Source organism: Cygnus atratus, chromosome 3 (assembly GCF_013377495.2).
Source record: "Cygnus atratus isolate AKBS03 ecotype Queensland, Australia chromosome 3, CAtr_DNAZoo_HiC_assembly, whole genome shotgun sequence".
NCBI lineage: Eukaryota > Metazoa > Chordata > Aves > Anseriformes > Anatidae > Cygnus > Cygnus atratus.
In genome coordinates, this window is record NC_066364.1 from 47463036 (window position 1) to 47481965 (window position 18930).

Genomic DNA, 18930 nt, shown 5'->3' on the forward strand with positions numbered 1-18930 from the left:
CTGCCCCTGAGCTAATTGAGTTCCTAGCCTTGGCTTTCCCTGGTCATAATATTTAGTTGCATTTTCCATTTCTGGTTCCAGGCTGTCTTTAACCACCAGGAACGATCACTCACATCCCACCATGCCTTATAATTTACCGAGGATATGTAACTATGCCTTTTCTTTCAAGCTATGAAGTGGGACTCACTCCTTCTCTTTTTAAGTGTAGCCAGGGAACCTCTAGTCATGTTGGGCCAGAAAGAAAAACATCAGTGCTAATATGACTGTGAGGTAGAACCGTGGTATGACTGTGAGGCATCCACCTTGTAGGCAGGATATTCCTGAACTAGGGCCCCTATTTCTGCATCATACCTTGGATAGCCACTGAACTCTCAAAAAAAAAAAAAAAAAAAGGAAGCTGGCATGACATTTTGTACAAAGCCTGGTGTTACTATGTGCACAAGACCTAAATTTGCAAACCACAGGGAGTTCCTGCGGAACTTTAGGCCAAGCAATACCTGGTTTTTAGCTCCTTGTCAGACTTAGGCAAGAGCCAGCCACCAAACTCTCAGTCTTGTGAAGTCTGAGGCAGTTCTGGGCATGGGAAGAGGTGAGTCCCTAAGTACCTGGGGCACTTTCAAGACAAACAGGGAGGCACTTCTGGAATTTAGGTGCCCTTAGGGTGAGGTGTCAAATGAATGTGGGATTTCAGGACCATAGTTTGGGGCTTGTGTGTTTTATGTGGGACCCTGGGTGCTTTATTGCTCTTTTATCTGCAGCTCCAAAGTGTGGGAAGTCAAACACACTCTTCATATGTTCTGACAGTGAGTTATCTGAATCTCAAATGCTAGCTTGCAGGTACTGTTTCTGGAGGAATTTTCAAACCTCTATTGTACTGGAAGAGAAGATAAAATATTTGGTGACAAAGTTGATGACAGTCCTTTCCTATTAGTATATACACATACAATACCTTAAATGTAAACTTTACAAACAAAAATGTGTTCTTCGATAATTTGCTTGTGGGATTTAGATTGGTTTGGTTGTTTTGTTGTTGATGTTGTTGGTTTTTAATACATTGTGTCATACATTGGATCACCTTTATATTAGAAAAATGTTTCTGCTTTGAAATAATAAAATAAGAAGAACAATAATTTGAATAAATAGCACTATCTTAACTTGGGCGCTATTTAAACTCTGTAACAACTTTGCAGATTTTGAGTCTGTATTTGTCTGATTCTCATTCCAAAATTACCATTTTTTGGTTTTGGTTGTTGTTGTTTTTTGTAAATCTCACATGCTGTGTGCTGTCAAGCTAGATGGATATTGAATACGTTAAGTCTAATCTAGATATCCGATCATCTTCTTTTTCACCATGTTGGAATGAAACCAAACAGGAGAAGGCTCGGTTGCTTAATATCTTTCTATGATACGAATTACTATGAACTGTTGCAAAACTGAGTGGGTTCAGATAAAAACTAGACTGACTTGTTCTGTTACATGTGTCAAGACTGCTGACATAAGCATGATCATCATTTAAAGTTTCCTAAATGGCTGGCTAATTCTAATGTATTTCTATCTTAACCAATGGTATTTAAAATGTCTTTCCTGAAAGAAGAAGTCCGTATCTTCTACATGAGTCTAGGAACAAGTAGTACAAGTACTGGCCCTCCACGAATCTCTTTGTATTGAGATCAGGTGTTCTGATACTGCCACGTCTAACACTCAGACTTAACTTTGGCCAAACTTTGAACAAGTATCAACCAAATCCCCTTCATCTACTTTTGTGTATTAGGATATTGCAGTTTATGTTAGCACTGTAGCACAAATGCTGGAGACCTCAAAGTTGATGTTGCAGGCTTCTCTCTTCCATTTGTCACTCCAGAGGGATGCTGAACTCTGTAGGGTGGGAAAAACATACTCTGTGGTGCTAATGTTGATCCTAAACCTGCTCAGATGATCTGGAAGGGTTTAAAAAGATGTGTGCTTTGCACTCTTCTTTTTCTCTGCTCTGTGATTTAAACTGTATGTTTTCAGGTCATATAAATCTTTTTGTTGAGGAATGAAGCAGCACAAGTCTGCTGAACATACCCTCGGCCATCTGGTGTGCCAAGAACTGAGGGTCATCAGCTGCTGCCCACCATCGTAAGGTGGATGCTGCATGCTCTGTGTCCACCCTGGTGGATCATAGCGTGCCCATCTGCAGGCTGGTGCCTGAGCAGCTCCTGCTGAGTTCCTTCTCCCAGCGGGTGCAGTGGCAGAGAGAGGAGAAACTGGGGCTGAATGGCCCAGGCTTCTTTCTTCCCGGTGCTGCTTAGCTGAAATGGCCCACCAGCACTGATATATTCACCCTTGCTCAGCAAACGAGAGCTCCTGCTTTGTTCCTAGGCATCCACCAAGGACAGCACATTATCTGCCACCAGCTCTCCTGTCTCCATCCTTGGAGATAATTAACACACAGCTAGATGTGGTCCTGAGCAACTGGTCTGCCCTTGCTTGAGCAGGGGGGCTGGGCAACGTCCCTTCCCACCCCACCCATTCTGTGGTTCAGTGATGTCCCTGCGTACTTAAATTGCTTTGCTAAAATGGGCAATTTTTCTCGATCCCTTATGTATTTCCTGAGGGCACAACAGTCCACCTTTCTGGTTCTGCCAATTTTGCTATGACACATATCATATAATATTCATCAACTTATTTTAATTTGGGGAAAAAACACTTTCTTCATATATTAGTCTGTTTAGTTAACCACTAGCCAAGTCAATTATATGCAATTCAGGAAAATAACTGATTTTACCCCCAAAACAACTGTATTTATTTGCCTAAAACAGTAATCTACGTGGGCTGCTCAGCCAAACTCTTCCTGTACTTTGTTTTCCAAGCTTTGTTCAAGGCTTGTCCAAGCCTTCTCCTGCTGTGAAGGTCTCAGCATTAGGTGACGGCCACCTCAGCGTACCTACTGTGGGTCAGTTATCACCCGATTACGGCCATTTCTTCACAGTGACCGTAAAGCTTTCCCAGCACACGGACTCTTTACATTTCCAGCAGCTCGGGGCAGACAGCTATGACCTGAGCGTCCCAGCAGCTGGAAGCAAAACGGGAACGAACGAACCCCCCCTCGCTGTTTTAGCGCCCCTCTGCTCTGCAGGCGCAGGCGGGCACGTCTTTTAGGGTGTAGGGCAGACTACTGGGGTGTAGGGCGTGCAGAGGAAAGCCTCCAAAGCGAAGCTGGAGGTGCCTGGCAGCGGGACGATGCCCCCCTCGGCGCCCCCCGGGCACGGCCGGCAGGCGGGCAGGGCCGCCCCCTTCCTGCGGGCTCGGCGGCGGGGAGGGACCGGGCGGCGATCGCCTTATTACCCGCATACCCGGAGCCGGGCGGCAGCCACCGTCCGTCCATGCCCGCGGAGAGCCCGCCGCTTCCTCCTCCCCCTCCTCCTCCTCTTCCTCCTCCCCCCCCCGCCCCGCTCTGCCCTCGGTGCCGGCGGCCGGGCCCCCCGCCCCGGGACGCCCAGCCCGGCATGGCACGGCGCGGCCGCTTGCAGCGCCTCTTCGGCCGGGGCCAGCAGGACGAGCCCGAGCCCCAGCCCCAGCCCCAACCCCAGCCCCAGCCCGAGGGGGCGGCCGCCGCCGTGGCCGAGCGGCGCCCCGCGTTCCCCCCGTGGCGCCCGAGGAGGAGGAGGAGGAAGGAGCCGCCGCCGGAGCCGCCGCGGTAAGGGGGGGACCCTCACCCCCGGGGGGGACGAAGAGCAGGGATGTAACAGGCACCCTGCGCCCCGAGCACGGCGGGGAGGGAGGGAAGGAGGGAGGGAGGAGGCAAGGAGGGTTCCCAGCCCCGAGCAGCCTCGCAGAGCGCAGCCGGAGTGCCCTCCTGGCTTCCCGCAGCGGTGGACCTGCCCTGCCCTCGCTTTTTTGGGGCTGTGGGGAAGGAGGGAGAAAAGGGCTCGACGCCGCTTTTCGGCAGTAGCAGCGCCCGCGCCGGCGTCCCCCGGGCGATGACCGTGAGGATGCAGGTGTTCCCCCGGGTGCCTGCAGCCTGCGGCGCCGCGCTGGGGCCGGGGGGGGGGGGGCCGGGTAGCACTGCCTGGCTTTTGGGGAAGGCAGCTCCCAGCTGGGCACGGGCAACTCGGGCTTTTGCCTGAAGGACTGGCTTGGCTGGTGCCCCTCGGATTTGAGCGGCGAGACCCGGGCAATGAGAAGGTGTCAGTGCCATCTGGACTTTAGAAAAGCACACTGTTAAGTTATTGGTCTCTCTGGTGTTTGGTTCAAACTGGGAAGCCTATAAATTGCAGAAGTTCTGTGTGCGCTTTTGTTATTGTTCATATTTATATAGTAGTTTTACAGAAAATTACACTATTTGCCTAAAATGGACTTCACATAGGTGGGCAGACTAGACTAAAGTACAGTCTAACGATGCTTGCATTTGGTGTAGAAATGTGCTCTTGAGAACTGTAAACACCAACATCTTTTATGATGGAAAAAAAAAAAAAGTGAGTTTATGTTCACATATGTATAGAAAAATAATGTGAAGTCTGCTTTTCAGCCAGGAAAGGATGTATCTCACAATGCCATTGAGTGGCCAGGCTCAGGGTGGTGCTGCAGGTGGCCTCAACCAGGAACAGACCCCTCTTCTGTCTTCCAAAAGCTGGATAAGACAGAAGGCAGAGTAATCTGTTATCAGAGGATCGCAGTGTAACTCAGGCTGAAGGGAACCCCGAGCAGGGTCGGCTCTGAGTTCAGACCCAGTTTGCTCAGGACCATGTCCAGTGGGGTTCTGAAATCTTCCTGGAACGCAGGGAGGGTGGGCAGCCGCCCTGCACAAGCCGTGTCGCTGCCTACATGTGAGAAGGTTTCTCCTGGTACAAGGGTGGAACGTCTCTTCGCACAGTTTATGGCCTCTCCTGCTGCCGTGCACCACTGCAGAGCCTCATGGCTCTTCTTGGTGACCCCTCATGGTACTGGCAGGCAGCTGTTGGGTCCCCTCCGAGGTCACCTCTCCTGAGGCTGAACCAGCCTCGCTCCCCCAGCCTCTCCTCTCACCATAAGTGCTTCATCCGGGCCCCCTGCGTCTTGGGGCCCAATGCTGAACTCATCCCAGTTTATCAACATCTGTTTTGTGCTGAGGGGGCCCAAAGCTGAACAGACTATCTAGATGTGGTCAAATGCATGGTGAGAAAAAGGGAAAAAGTCCTTCATCTAGGTGCCAGTTCCTTGTCCTTCCGGATGTCTTGCTAGCTCTGTAGTGCCAGACCAAAGCAGAAATGCTGTACAGGCTTTGGGATTCAGTTGTTACACCTGAAAAAACTGGAAGGTGTTTTTGCTGCATAATATTATTATCAATTTCTGTGCTAAAAACACGAGTGAAATCTATTAACTGCAAGGCTTCTGAAATGATGGGTTTGTAACTCTCATAACGAAATAACTGTTTTCCTGCTTTTTGGACAGGGAACCAATACTTCCATTATTGGTAACAGGTTGGGCTTGCACTTCAGCACATGGAAATACATGTTTATCTTAACATCACTACCTGCAGTTTGTCATCTTCGGGGAGTACAAGCTTCTCTTGTTTGTGTAGCTTTTTACCATCGTCTTTTATTTTTTTTTTTTACAAATGGAATAAACAAAGCCTAACCAGCCAAAAATACACAGCCAAAAATGCTCAGTGCATTTTTTTTCTTCATAATGAAGATTATAGTGACATTTCTGAAATGACTTTGTTTGAAGTATTTTATTTTTTTATTATGTGAATGGTAGGGTGCAATGCATGGTTGGAAGAATGCTATATAGAACAAATAAAAGTAGACTTTTAACAGTGAAGATTTTGAAAAATTGAGGTGCTTAATGGCCACCTTCTGGTAGGAGGGAGACATAGATTGGCAAATAATTAGCATGAAAGCCAGCTGTTTGAAGACACCTATCTAAATGGTACTCCAGTTCAAGAACTATCTGATGAGCTCTCATGCTGTTTTTTTGAGGTAGCCAATACTTTTCCTTGCTGTTAGGTTACTTATCTTGAAGAACAGTAGCCAATATGGCATAAAGATGTCTTACCATAAAACAATAAGCAAGCAGCTCAACTCCTTTCAACTTGAGGCTACAAGTGTGCATTCTTACAGCTCAGTGAAACTTGTGGTATACTGCTTTTGTTCATGGGTGTCTGCAGACGAAATGCCCAGATCTCTTTTTGCAGCAAAAGCTGGTAGAGTCTCTTTCCCAGAGATAATAGTTACAAACTGGAGCCTCTAAACAGAAGAAGCTGTGGTGAAAGAGAAGAATGGGAAAGAATGACAGTTGTTACCATGCCTTGGAAAACTGCAGCATATAAAGAAACCTGATTTTACTTGGTCCCTTGGAAGTCACAAAGTTTGTGATTTCCAAACATCAGGTTACAGAGCTGTCATGTCATGGACATTGAATGATCTTCACCAAAGAGCAGCTATAAAAATGAAGACAATGACTTAGATTTGAACTTTGAAGGAGGAAGTTGGATACAGGAGGACAAAGAAAATTGTGTCTTTGGGGTGTGATTGTTTAACAGCCTTTCTCACAACGTATGCTACACTAAGAATCTGGAGCTTTTGGTATTTGATGGTGGAGACCAGACATGTTACTTCAGTCCAGTTTTGGGTTGGCTAATACACAAATCACATAAAGCTAGGTTCTTGCCAAAAATATGTCAATGTCAAAACATTTTTGCGACTTATTACTTCCTCAGTTTGAAGAATCACTGGTAATTGTCAGCCTTGGTGTTGAGAATGCTAGGACTAAATATGTCTAATGCTAATATGTGAAGGCAAAAAAACCTCTATGACCGTTATTCTACAATGATTTGGCAGGGAGACAATAATGAATTAGGGTTCACTAATAACATAAAAATAAGCAAAGGGAAACTTGGTATTAGGCTACATCCAAGGATAGTTAGACTGTGGAATAATTAGATGCTATCTCAGAGAGGAACACGCATGTTCAGGAGAAGGATGAAGAAATGTTGTGTTGCAGGAGGAGAAAGTGGTGGTGGAACCATATCCTTCTTTGACTCCTGTGTAAGAAGAAGTGAGGAAATCGTACTTCACAGCCCATATGTGACATGATGTTTTACAGAAAGATTGAGAGCAAATGTTTCACTCTATTAAAAACAGAGCTTGCAATACCACAGAACATTAGTATCTTGATTGATTGACAAAAGCAAAATGTAGAAAACTGTCATACAGTCAGCTGTGTTAAATAGAAAATGTACTTGACTCGAAAATGCACTTGATTCAATGTACTTTGGCTATCCATGTAACTTTACTTTTATGAAAAAAGTAAAAGAAAGAAAAATGCAATTGTTCACCTCTGTTCTTTGCAAGATTGAATGTGGATGTCTAGAAGGGTTGCTGGTTGCACTTTGTGGGAGATGAAAATGAAAAAGGGTAATTATGTTTGCAGTATAATTCTTGGTAATCTGTACTGTAAGCATAGTGCCTTAGGTATAAAGATTTATTAGTCTTGTTTTATACAGAAAGGAAGTTCTGCTAAACTATCATGATCAAATAATTAAATGCAGAATATTTTTGCTCAAAATTTTATCTATAGTGTGACCTAATGAAGATATCATTGCTTATTAAACAAATACATTTCTAGAAAGGTACTAAGATAAGAGGGGTGGTGTGCTGAAACGTTCACTTTTGTTTGCATTCTCAAGAAGTGAAAAATAGTGTTCTGTGAAACCCTGCCGAATGACATCTGTGCCAAGGAAGTAATAATCTGACTTTCCTGTGTGAGGTAACGTGGGCTGCTGTTTCTCTGCCACGGATTTTGCAGTTTTGGTGGCTGTGAAAACACCATTGTGAAGAAGAGTGCTCTCATTTTCATTTTGTCACTTTAAAACACAAATGCCAGCTTAAAAAATCTGAACCAGTGAGAATGCTAGTGGCTCCCTGGTCAGCCTGCTTGGGTGGCAGTGAAAGGTTACATCCTGGTAGAGAAAAGTGGTGTCTCATTCCTGACTCCTGTTTCAGAAGAATCGCTCACTTTCTTTGTTCAGGTGAAATGAGTCAATGGGCTCATGCCATTCACAAAGCAAAGAATATTCCTAATTTTTTGAGTGCTTCTATGTTTGCTGCATGTATATTCTGGAGGGACAGTGTACTCTTCTGTATTCAGGTGAACCTGATCCATAGTAGTGCCGAGTACCACGGAGGCAATATGAGCTCTGTCCTGAAGAAATAAATGTCTATTAAAACAAGGACTGTTCTGAAAAATCAGGTTCTAGCTTTCTCAAACCAGGTGCCAGTTGTGACACCTTTGGTTTTAGTGTGTCAGATGCACACTTTGAAATGAAGACAAATAAAAATATAAAGGTGTTTTGAGAAATCGTTGGGAAATTAAACACGTTTATGAAATGTTTATGAAAATGTCAAATGTTTATGAAAAGCATCCAGGAAGATCCACTAAAAAAAAGTTCATATTGAATGCATCTAGTTGGCACATAATAATTCATGGAGTGCTAAAAGCAGTATTAAATATTGAGTGCATTCCTATTCAGTGAGTACCGTTTGCATAAACCACCAACAGTTTTCATGCTCTACTCTTTCCTAATATTGCTGAATTGTCTCCTCCTTTTCTTCTTGTCATGTTCCCTTGTTCCTACAACTGTCCATCCCATCTATCCCTCCCTTTTTGACCTCTTGAGATTTGCATCAAGCAATTCAGCCTTCTTTCTCCAGTGGCTTCCAGCTTGCATTGAGCATTTGGAAGAGTGATAGTTTATTGTACTTGAGATGGCCTCAGGACATTTGCTGGACAACATTTGTAGATAGAAGTGTTATCTGTAGATCAGCTGGTATAATCAGAAAAATTAGACAAGCTTTCTGGCACAGAAGAGCAGACCTGAAGAAATGGATTATTTTGTTCTCTTAACATGCTGTTTTTGCTGAATTTATGGAAATAACACATTAGAAAGAAAAAAAAAATCAAAATGCAGTGGGTATTTTCACATGCTGCTAAATAATGCCTTTGAACAACAACAACAAAAAAAGGAATTAATTTATTCAGAATGTAAGAAAATCTGTTTGAAAGAGCAGTGATTTTCTTAAGATGACATTTTCCATCATTTTTGGTGATCCTAAATACCAGGGGTAGGTAAAATTAATATCTGTTATTGAAACGGTGAATATAATTAGTTTGACTTCATATACAAATACAAGATGGGAGCCATATCCTCTAATTTCGGATATCTACATCTGAACTGGTTACTCCCTTTATAATCAGGGAGGACAAATAGGCATGTCTGGTGTGCAATTCATCTTACCCTAGGGTGAGCGTCTAAAACAGGCTAAATGAATTGCAGCTTGGAAATGCCAGGTTTTCCTCATTGGCTGTAAAAGGCACCTGAAGGTCATGGCTCCAACATCTGAATTTGGACAGCTGAATGCCATCTGTGTTACCTGGTAAGGAGGAGTCCACAAACTGATAGCTCTGTGCAGGATGTTACAGTGTGGAGTCAGTCATGAGCTTCAAAAGCTGTGTTCTTATCTTTCCTGTGCAACCTTAAGGCACCTTCTCTCCTTGCGAGCAATCTCCTGATGAAGATGCTTTTTCCACATAATTTCTGTGTTTTCAGTTGATTCTGGCTAGGAGTTTTCAAGTGTCTTTAAGGAAACGCAGTTGATCCCTGCTTCTGCTGTGTTTCCTAGGTAAAGCTGGGCAAGTCGTGGGAAAGTTGTGGAAACAAACCTTTCATAGATGACTGTGGAGAGAGAACAGGGGAAGCAGAGAGAGGGAGGAGGAAACTCCTTGACCCAGGGTCTGATTTGCAAAATTTTAGCCAAAATGGCAATGTTTAGGAAATGTTAAGGCTGCTGGAAATAGAACATAATGGGGAGGATTGGGAACTGTTAACAGTAGTTAGCTCTTCTGTTAGCAGCTTGCATTTTAAAATAAAATAAAAACATGAGGAGCTGTTCCATGATCAGAACTTCCCATGCATATGAAAAATCCCTTCCCTTTAGCTTTCAAAGCAAACATAAAAAATACAGTGGCTTGTCTACATATCATGTAGCAGATAACAATGTATCTTTGTACATACTATTCTTATTTTAGTCACTTCTTACACCTTGCTGACTTTCTACTGTACAGTTTTCCTTCTCATGCATGTTTGTTCATGCAGCCACATACTGTGAGCTAACTCAATCTATCATCAAATATTTCATCATTCAATGCTCCCTCAAGACAAGAAGGGAAAGGGGTAAAGATTGATCAATATAAGGGAATATTCTTTTCCTTTGGTGCCATCTGAAAAAAATGTGTATTTAATTAATTTAAAGAAAAGAAACTATCATCTTCTATATATCCTTCATTCCCAAGTGTGCAAAATTTCTGTCATTTTTCATTAGCCTCACTTTGGAACTGTACTTGGAAATTCTGAAATGAAAATGAAATAATATTAGTTCAGTAAGATAGAACTTTTGGGTAAGTGAATCCTTTAGTCATCTAGGTTTTACAGTTGTAAAGTTGACCAAACTAAGTTTTTAAAAGAATGTCCTGAACTATGCAAATCTGTAAAACAGATGTGTTTGATGAATTCCCCAATCTCATGTTTCAGGTAAAGCCCAATACCAGAAGCACAACTGCTAGTTTGACAAGAGTCTGTTTTTCCTCAATAGTGATTCTTTATGTTAATTACAGAGTTCCTTCTACCATTAGAGTAACTCCATAAGTACTTTGAGAATTGTAGGAAGGCTGAGGGGCCATAGTGCATCTTATAACTGACCTTTTATAGTTGCCATTTCATGTTTGTAAGCTACTGTTATATTATCTTGAGTGGACTGCTGTTGTTGCCACAGCTGTAGTAGTGCTGTTGAGACAAGGCTGTGCATCAGGAATGCTGCCCAATTCCTTGGAAATCTATGAGGATCTGTGCCTCAGCTCACAGAGCTTGATGAGGCCAAGCAGAATTAGCCAAGCAGAAAAAGTTTTAAGTCGCATGACCTGGCGGAAACCATCATTTTAAATTTGTTCCTTCTGCTGTGGGCAGGAGCAGGTGCCACAACACATGCTCTCAGGCCTCATGCAAAGTCAAAGGCGATTTCTAATTAATGCTAAGAGAGGTGGAGAGAACCTCCAGTGGAAGCTTTTGTGTTACTTGTGAGGAGAGGCTGCTCTTTAGGAAGTGAGGGAGTTTGATGTTCTTTCCTGACAAGAAACTAGCAGAACACTTTCCTCATTATATAATAAATACAAAATAGATTGATTTCAGTTGAAAGAAACCTCTGGAGTTTATCTTGTCCAACTCTGCTGAAAGTAGAGCCAGCTTCAAAGTTAGCTTGTGATCTGAAGTTAGAGGGAGTTGCTCAGGGTTTTGTCTAGTCAAGTGTTGACTAGGGTCTGAGACTCCATAACTTCCCTGTGAAGACTGTGAAATTTTTTCCTCAGTTCTAATCAAAATTTTTCATGTTGTACTTTATATCCATCTCCTCTCGGTCTGTCCCTGTGCACCTCCAAGGAGAAATTGCCTCCCATTAGGTAGTCAGTCTTAACTTTTGCCCATGCATCTAAACATCTTGGTGATTCTTCCCTATATTCACTGCATTTTGTCAACACTTTTCTTGTACTGGACATATGCAGGTAGCCTGCATTGTCACAAGGGCCCACTGCTGATAATGTCTGGTAGTAGAGTAATGTGAAAACTATGGGCATGCAGATACTTGGCACTGAGAAGTACAAGAGAATTCCAAGTGTCATTGTAAACCTGAGGATTTTGAAGAGGGAGTGTCTAGTTTCTTATTCTTTGACTCCCAGAAGAGTTTACAGATCTGTTTGTTTGTTTGTTTTGGTTTCCATCGTTGTAATTCCTTGAAACCATCAGTTGGAATTTCACAGTGGACATTCCACAGCAGCCGTGGAGGCACTCTGTGATGAGCAATGCTGACATGTTTTCCTACCCTTGGCTGAGAATCTTGCCATTCACAAAGCGTTTAAAAAGTAACCTGTAATTCTTCTGACAGGATGTATATTTAGAATTTCACAGAATTTCGGAACAGTAATGCATGTTTGGCATAAAACCAAACCGTGTGAATAGTAATAAAGAAAAATCTATACCATTATAGGGCCACATTTGTCTCTAAGGAGGGTGTTTTAATGATTCACGCATTATTACCGATTGCAGATAAAGTACAAATAATTCATACTGCATGGTGTAGGGGAGACACCTGTAGATACTTGCTGAAACTTGCCTGTTGTCCTCTGCTGAAGCATCTCTGTGACTTCCTTTAGCTATGTGCAAAAGCTGAAGCAAATGGGGAAGCAAATAGAACTGGTAATGAAAGGAAACCTACCTACCAATGTTATACTTTTTCTTTTTGAAGAGTGTTTCTGTACTTGGCAAAGAGAAATAGTTGAGCTTGTGTTTTACAGCTATGTTTGAACGTAGCAGCGTAGATTCTTCAGTGGAACTGCTGAAATGGCAGCCCTTGTGCTACTTTTGTTGTAGCCTCAGTATTCTTACCTGCACAGACTAGGTTGCAGAAGGGGGTGTGGATTTGTGCATATGCAGTCTTTCTGGGTTAGAAGCGGCCGAGGAGTGCCCTCTGTGAAAGCAACACAGATTCAAGACCTATGAGGAGCGGCTGAGGTGCCTTGGTTTGTTCAGCCCAGAGCAGAGCAGGCTGAGGGGAGGCCTCATGGCGGCCTGCAGCTCCCTCACGAGGGGAGCGGAGGGGCAGGCGCTGAGCTCTGCTCTCTGGGGACAGCGACAGGACCCGAGGGAACGGCATGGAGCTGGGACAGGGGAGGGTCAGGCTGGGGGTTAGGGAAAAGTTCTGCACCCAGAGGGTGGTCGGGCACTGGGACAGGCTCCCCAGGGCAGTGGTCATGGCACTGAGTCTGACAGAGTTCAAGAAGTGTTTGAACAACACTCTCAGACACGTGGTCTGGTTTTTGGGTTGTCCTGTGTGGAGCCAGTAGCTGGAATTGATGATCCTTGTGGGTCTCTTCCAACTCAGGATATTCTGTAATTGTATGACATAGGTCTGTGCTTACACTATTACATCATGTAAAGAGGCAGGTTGTTTATTGATCGGTTGGCTGCTTGGTTGTTTTTTGCAGCACTGAGAATAAGCCCATGTATTCAGACTCCAAGGTCAAGTGTGCAGGCACGGCACCATGCTTACGAACATAGTGACATGGCCTGCAAACCAGACCTGCTTTTCACCCGGCTGCTTAAACCTGGATGCATTGAAGACATGTCTGTCTGACCCCACCTCAGAGATGGTTTCTTAGTTAACCTCATGGGATTCATGTGATTTGAGGCTGGACTCCTTAGGTTATTCAATGGGAGGCAGCCTTGTCTGTCTTCAGTTTAGGTACTAAGAAATCTTTTTCTCACACCTTTTGTCTGTGTTGTTAGTTTCCTGTCTGATCTCTCCCAGGCTTGGGTTGTGTGTTTATCAAATGTCTGGAATAATGGGGTCAGATTTTGACTATGGCTTCTATATGCAAATAGTGAGTAACAGAAGAAAAGACCAAAAAACAGTTGGCACCTTTCAAAAGCTCTGAATGAATGCATATCATTTGAAATTTCAGAATGGAATGCATCAGGCTTTATAGTCCTTGTGTAATTTAAAGGGTGTGTTTGAGGTGAAGAGATAAAAAAGAGGCTGAGAGGCCCATAAAAGTTCCACAGGGGTGTATCTGAAACACAGTATAGGTGACAGTCCTGCAGATGATAAGTCTGTTCTTGTGAGGGTGTCTGCCTGGTTCCCAATGAATAGCTTGATCCCCATTCCTGTCACGTTTGGCAGAAACTGAGAATAGCCAGGACTTCAGGGAGGCTCTTACCACCTGTATTTGGGATCAAACCTGCTGATGTTGTCAGGAAAATGCTTGTCTCTAGAAAGTACTAACAAATCTGCATCGTGGAGGTTGCTTTCCTGTGTTGCTCTGTTGGTACAGCAGAAATCCAAAGGCAGTCACAGTAGTGCTATTATTCATGGGAGTCTACCTCGTTGTTTGCACTATCTTATGCCATGTATCTGTGGCTTGGAGCGACTGGTAATTGAACTAACCAGTTCTTTAATACGATCTAGATGATATCTTTCTTATTTGGGACAAACAAAAAATTTTATAAGACCTTTGAGGTGAGGTAGAGGTAATAGTTTTAATACTGAATTTTTGGTATTTTTACGAGATAAGATTATGAGTAAGCCAAATTTTGAGGGAGACCTTTCACGTTTTCACTATAATGCGTTAAGAAATGAAAAAAAAAAAAAGGTTAGAGATAAGACAGTACTCTCTACTGGCTTGTTACAGTTAACGTAATGAAAAAAATTTGAAGCCAAAATGCATTTTTTTCTGCCAAGATACCGTACTTCTCACCTCAACTTTCAAGAAGCATTTGTTAGTGCAAGCATACTATGTTTGGATCAAAGCATACTTTAGAAAATGTCTAACTTTTATAAACTTCGGTTCAAAACAAGTAAGAGTCATCCCAAAGAACTTTTACATGTGTGCCAGTGTGATAAGACTGTCTCATAAATCATAAAAAAGTAGAAAATCAGCACATAGTTAATAAAGTAACTTCTTGGTAAAAATAAATCTAGTCAGGTGACTGTCTTTTCTGTTATTCAAAAAATCCCATTTTTTTTTCCTGTAAATACTCAATACAATGTGATAGTAAGACTTCTAATTTGAAAACATGAGCAGAGTGACCTCAATTGTAAAAATGTATTAGCTTGTGAAATTGTGTAATAATTTCACCCTGAGCATTTTTAGAAGTCCTCTGCATCCTAAATTAATCTTCTTTAAATTGAACATCTATTTTTTCTTCCCACTTTGTTACACTGTGCTCAGAAGCTGTGCATGAGACTGTCTGAAGCAGGCAGGGTGCTCGCACTGAGGAATGTCCCACTGGCTGCTAAACCAGTGGGGCAGCATTAGAGGGATTAATAATAGCTCCACGCAGGTATTCAAGCACTGATTGCACGTTGCATGGATGCTTGGTGTGACTGCTGGGAAGGAACTGAACAGGAAGTTCCCCCAAAAAATTCGGTAGCTTTACATTCTCAAATTCTGTATCTAAATGAGTTCTAGCAATTTCAAATATTGAGCATAACAGTATTTATTTGATGACAGTGTAGTGTCACCTGATTAAAGCATTTATTTTTGGTTTGGTTTTGTGATGGGTATACATGTTTGAGCATTATGCAAATTTCTTTTAAAGGTATGAAATACAGTTAGTCCACGAGGGATTCTTGTTTTTGCTGTTGGAAAGATATCTAAATCACCTCTCACTGCCAGCTGCTGTTTGTCTACTTTGTCTTCCTAGGTTTCTTCAACAGTTGTTTCTTTGCAATAGTTTTTATTTTTTTATGAAATATGATCATGGCAATTCCTTAATATCACTACAGTTGTAAGTGACTAACTTGCTATACTCTACAGTGGGTTTTTACTGTTTTTGTTTTTTAGAGAAGAAGAAGAAGAAACCTCTGTATAACTGTTTGGACATGTCTAATCTTTTTTTCAGTTAGATGAGAGTTACTTGTCAACTTCTGGCATATTTCCATGCTGTAATGGTGTTAAACAACATCTCCCCCCCCACCATGTTGTTGCTGTTGTCTGCAGAAGTAGTTCCTTCCTTGCATCCATCTTAAAGCAAGTCCTTTACAATCTGAAGAATCCATATTTTGATTATCCTTTGGTTTGTGGTTTGTAAGATTTATCAAAGTCCAGAAATTCTCTACTCCCACTGTTCCTTATTACAGTTCATGGAATTGCTTTTCTTCGAGTAATGGACTGAATGTGCTTTTCCAGTTGAATTTCAATCCCCCAGTCATTACCCTGGGACTGCTGCCAAAACAACAAAATATTATCATGTATTCATTTCTTCCCACACTCAGAAGTATCAGCTCTGGCTTTGTTCCATAAAAATTACAGAGTTGTTTGAGTTTAACATTTTTTTTCCAATTGCGCACCTCTGTAACTAAGACAGATGGATTTCTCTTTCATCACTAATGCTACTTATTTTTTACCAACATACAACTCCTTCAGTTCTTCTTCTGAACTGTTTCCCAGGCTGTCCACCATCTGATCTATTTCTCATAATTTTGAAATATATTTTTGTCTACTTCCAGAAGACTTACCAATGTATAGTCTATATTGTAGCACAGGTGTACGGTAGATTTACTGAATATAAATCTATAATGTGGAAATGAATTTTATATGCAACACTATAGGCAAAAGTGTAATACTCATGTTCATTCTAATGTATGCATTTTGGTTTAATGACTGTATTTTCTTACTAGCAAGATGTCCTTTACACTTGAAGATGATTATAAATAATTTTTGCTGCTGATTACAAATGAGATGTCCAGGTCATCTAGTGAAGCAGATGTCACCAGCCATGTGTTGGCAACAGCAGGCCATGGTGTGTGTGGAAGTCATATGCTTACGTTTTTACTTTGAAAAGCAATCAGGGTGTGATTCTCCAAGAGTAGATTGTGTTGTTTGGTGCTTTTACGGGGCAGGGGAATACTGCATCTAGCGCTTGAGTCATTCTTACCTTAAGAGTTTTGAACCCTTTTCCAAGTGGCATCTTACCCAGTTTATAGGAAGAACACCTCTTCCTATAAAGAAGATATATAATAAAATATGAAAACAAAACAAAACAAAACAAAAAAACCACAAACCACAACTATACATCTTCAATCATGTTTTCCATATTTCTGAGGCAGTACAATGTTCAGCTTTCCTTTGATCTCTCTGTGGGCATATTCATCTCTCACATTAAGTTGTAGTATTGTTGGTAGTGTTAGTATATTCCTTTGCTTTAAATTCACTTTCTGTGATGGCCTGGATGCCTATTAAAAAAATAAAAATCCCACACCGAGTTATTTCTTAACACTAAACTTTATTTTATAATGTAAGGAGAGTGAGGGAAAAGAGCTGTGAAATAAAGCATATTGACTGTCATGAACTTTAATACTAAGTGGATACTGAAAGGTAGACAGGCTTATTTGATTCAGCAGTTCTTATCCTTCCTTCCAGTCACTTCTTAGCCTTGGTGCAAGTTTCTTGTTCTCAGGGATCTTTTGTCTTCAGTTTTCAATGATTTTTATCAGCCTGGGCCCATTGGTTTAGGTCCCTTGTGACAGATTTTACACAGCTGAAGAAGGATGCATGAATAATTTAGGTAGTGATCAGGGGCATCTGGAGGAGTAGCAGACACCTCCCAAAACTATAACTGTGAATATTTTCCAGTAGTGCTCACGCAGCTTCTGATGTCAGTGACCTGCTTCCAAAGAACCTGGGTGAGGAAGAGGTGCTGTGGCACTGCCAGCACCTTCTGCTTCTCTCCCAGGGCTGGATCACAGTTGAATGATGATAACGAAACAGGTTGGACACTGACCCTCACTGTGGCATTTTGTTATCAGGCCCTTGTTACCAGTACCAGTGCTGGCACAACCCAAGGTGCTAGTGTATATTTGATGGAGAATGTGAGATACTTCAGGGCATCTGAGCATCTGGGAGCACTGACTAATGATCCAGGAACTTGAAACTGCTTTGCTGTTTCATTCAGGGCATTCAGTTCGCGTGATGTCCGTGCTAACTTTGGCATTAAGGCTATCACTGTGAAGGAAGGGTGTTCCCTTTTTCTATGACTCCTCACCATTTGTAGGAATCTAGGAGGACGTGACGCTTCTCATCCTGTTTCCCCAAGCTTTTATAATTAGCCATTGTACCTTGTCTCTCACGCAGTGCAGGTAGACCTTGTAAAATCGAATCAGACCATTCCTGTCAGTAACGGAGAGCAGGCTCAGAAGAGCCACGGGGATGGCAATCTACCTTCTGTGATTTCCTGCAGGAGGGCTGGAGGGATGGAACTCCTCTCCTGTGAAGAAAGGCTGAGAAAGTCCAGTTTATTTAGCCTAGAGAAGAGAAGGCTTTTACGGCACTTTATAGTGGCCTTCTGGTACCTAAAGGGGGCCTACAGGAAAGATATGGAGGAACTCTTGGTCAGGGAGTGTGGTGACAGGACAAGGGGGAATGGCCTTAGCAAAATAAAAGGGTAGGTTTAGATTAGATATAAGGAAGGAGTTCTTCTCTAGAAGAACTAGAGGCCCACCTGAGAAGCTGTGGGTGCCCCATCCCTGGAGGTGTTCAAGGCCAGGCTGGATGGGGCTTTGGGCAACCTGGTCTAGTGGGAGGTGTCCCTGCCCATGGCAGGGGGTTGGGACTGGATGGGCTTTAAGGTCCTTTCCAACCCAAACCAGTCTGCGATTCTTTGAAGGGTTAGAGCTACATTTTTGGAAAAATGTTGAAGTCTGCTTTATGACTTCTCATTTCCAACTCTGACTGTAAATATTCTCTGTCCTTGCTGAAGTGAGTGGGTGCTGGAAGGAAAATATGGTTTCTGAGACAGTGTAGGGATGCAGGGCATTTGTGGTGGACAGGGTGGCGCAGTGAGGGAACCTTCAGCCCCACATGCACCCAGGAGCAGTCCCCAGGGCAAGAAGATGTTTGTAAGACAGGGACTGAGTTCACAGGTCTTAGAAATCCTGTTCCCACCTCATCCTCTCAAGATGAAGTGGTTGTCAGTAGATGACTGCCCTGCAAATGACAAGATTTTAGAGAGCTAATGTCTAAGACATGATGGAGTAGCAACATATCACCACATCAAAGAGCCAGCCAGTATTGTTGGAAGTTCAGCAAACAGCCTTGGGAATGGTGTCTGCCAATGATCAAATGACCTCTGGATAATGGATTTGTCAAACTGACCAAGGCTGCCAGAGCTCCGGAAGTAGTGCCTCCAGCACGGTTAAAAACTGTATTTATCTTATTTAAGAGTTCCAAAGGACAGTTTTATAGTTTCACAGTCATAAAACACTACATGGTTTCTCAGGGCATCCAAAACTGTTGGTATATTCAGCAAAACAGTCCTTTAAGTCTCCCTTCTACTTTCCACCTCTGAGTTGACTGTTTATT

At 42.7% G+C, this 18930-nt stretch overlaps 1 protein-coding gene across 1 annotated transcript in view; it reads left to right on the forward strand.

Annotated features, from left to right (window-relative positions):
- The first annotated feature begins 3480 nt into the window (after window positions 1-3480).
- CRYBG1 (crystallin beta-gamma domain containing 1) overlaps window positions 3481-18930 on the forward strand; it is a 97357-nt gene continuing 81907 nt past the window's right edge. Inside the window, exon 1 of the mRNA XM_050709784.1 lies at window positions 3481-3682. Coding sequence (XP_050565741.1) covers window positions 3492-3682 — 191 coding nt within the window. The 5' untranslated portion in view covers window positions 3481-3491. The remainder of the gene's footprint in view (window positions 3683-18930) is intronic.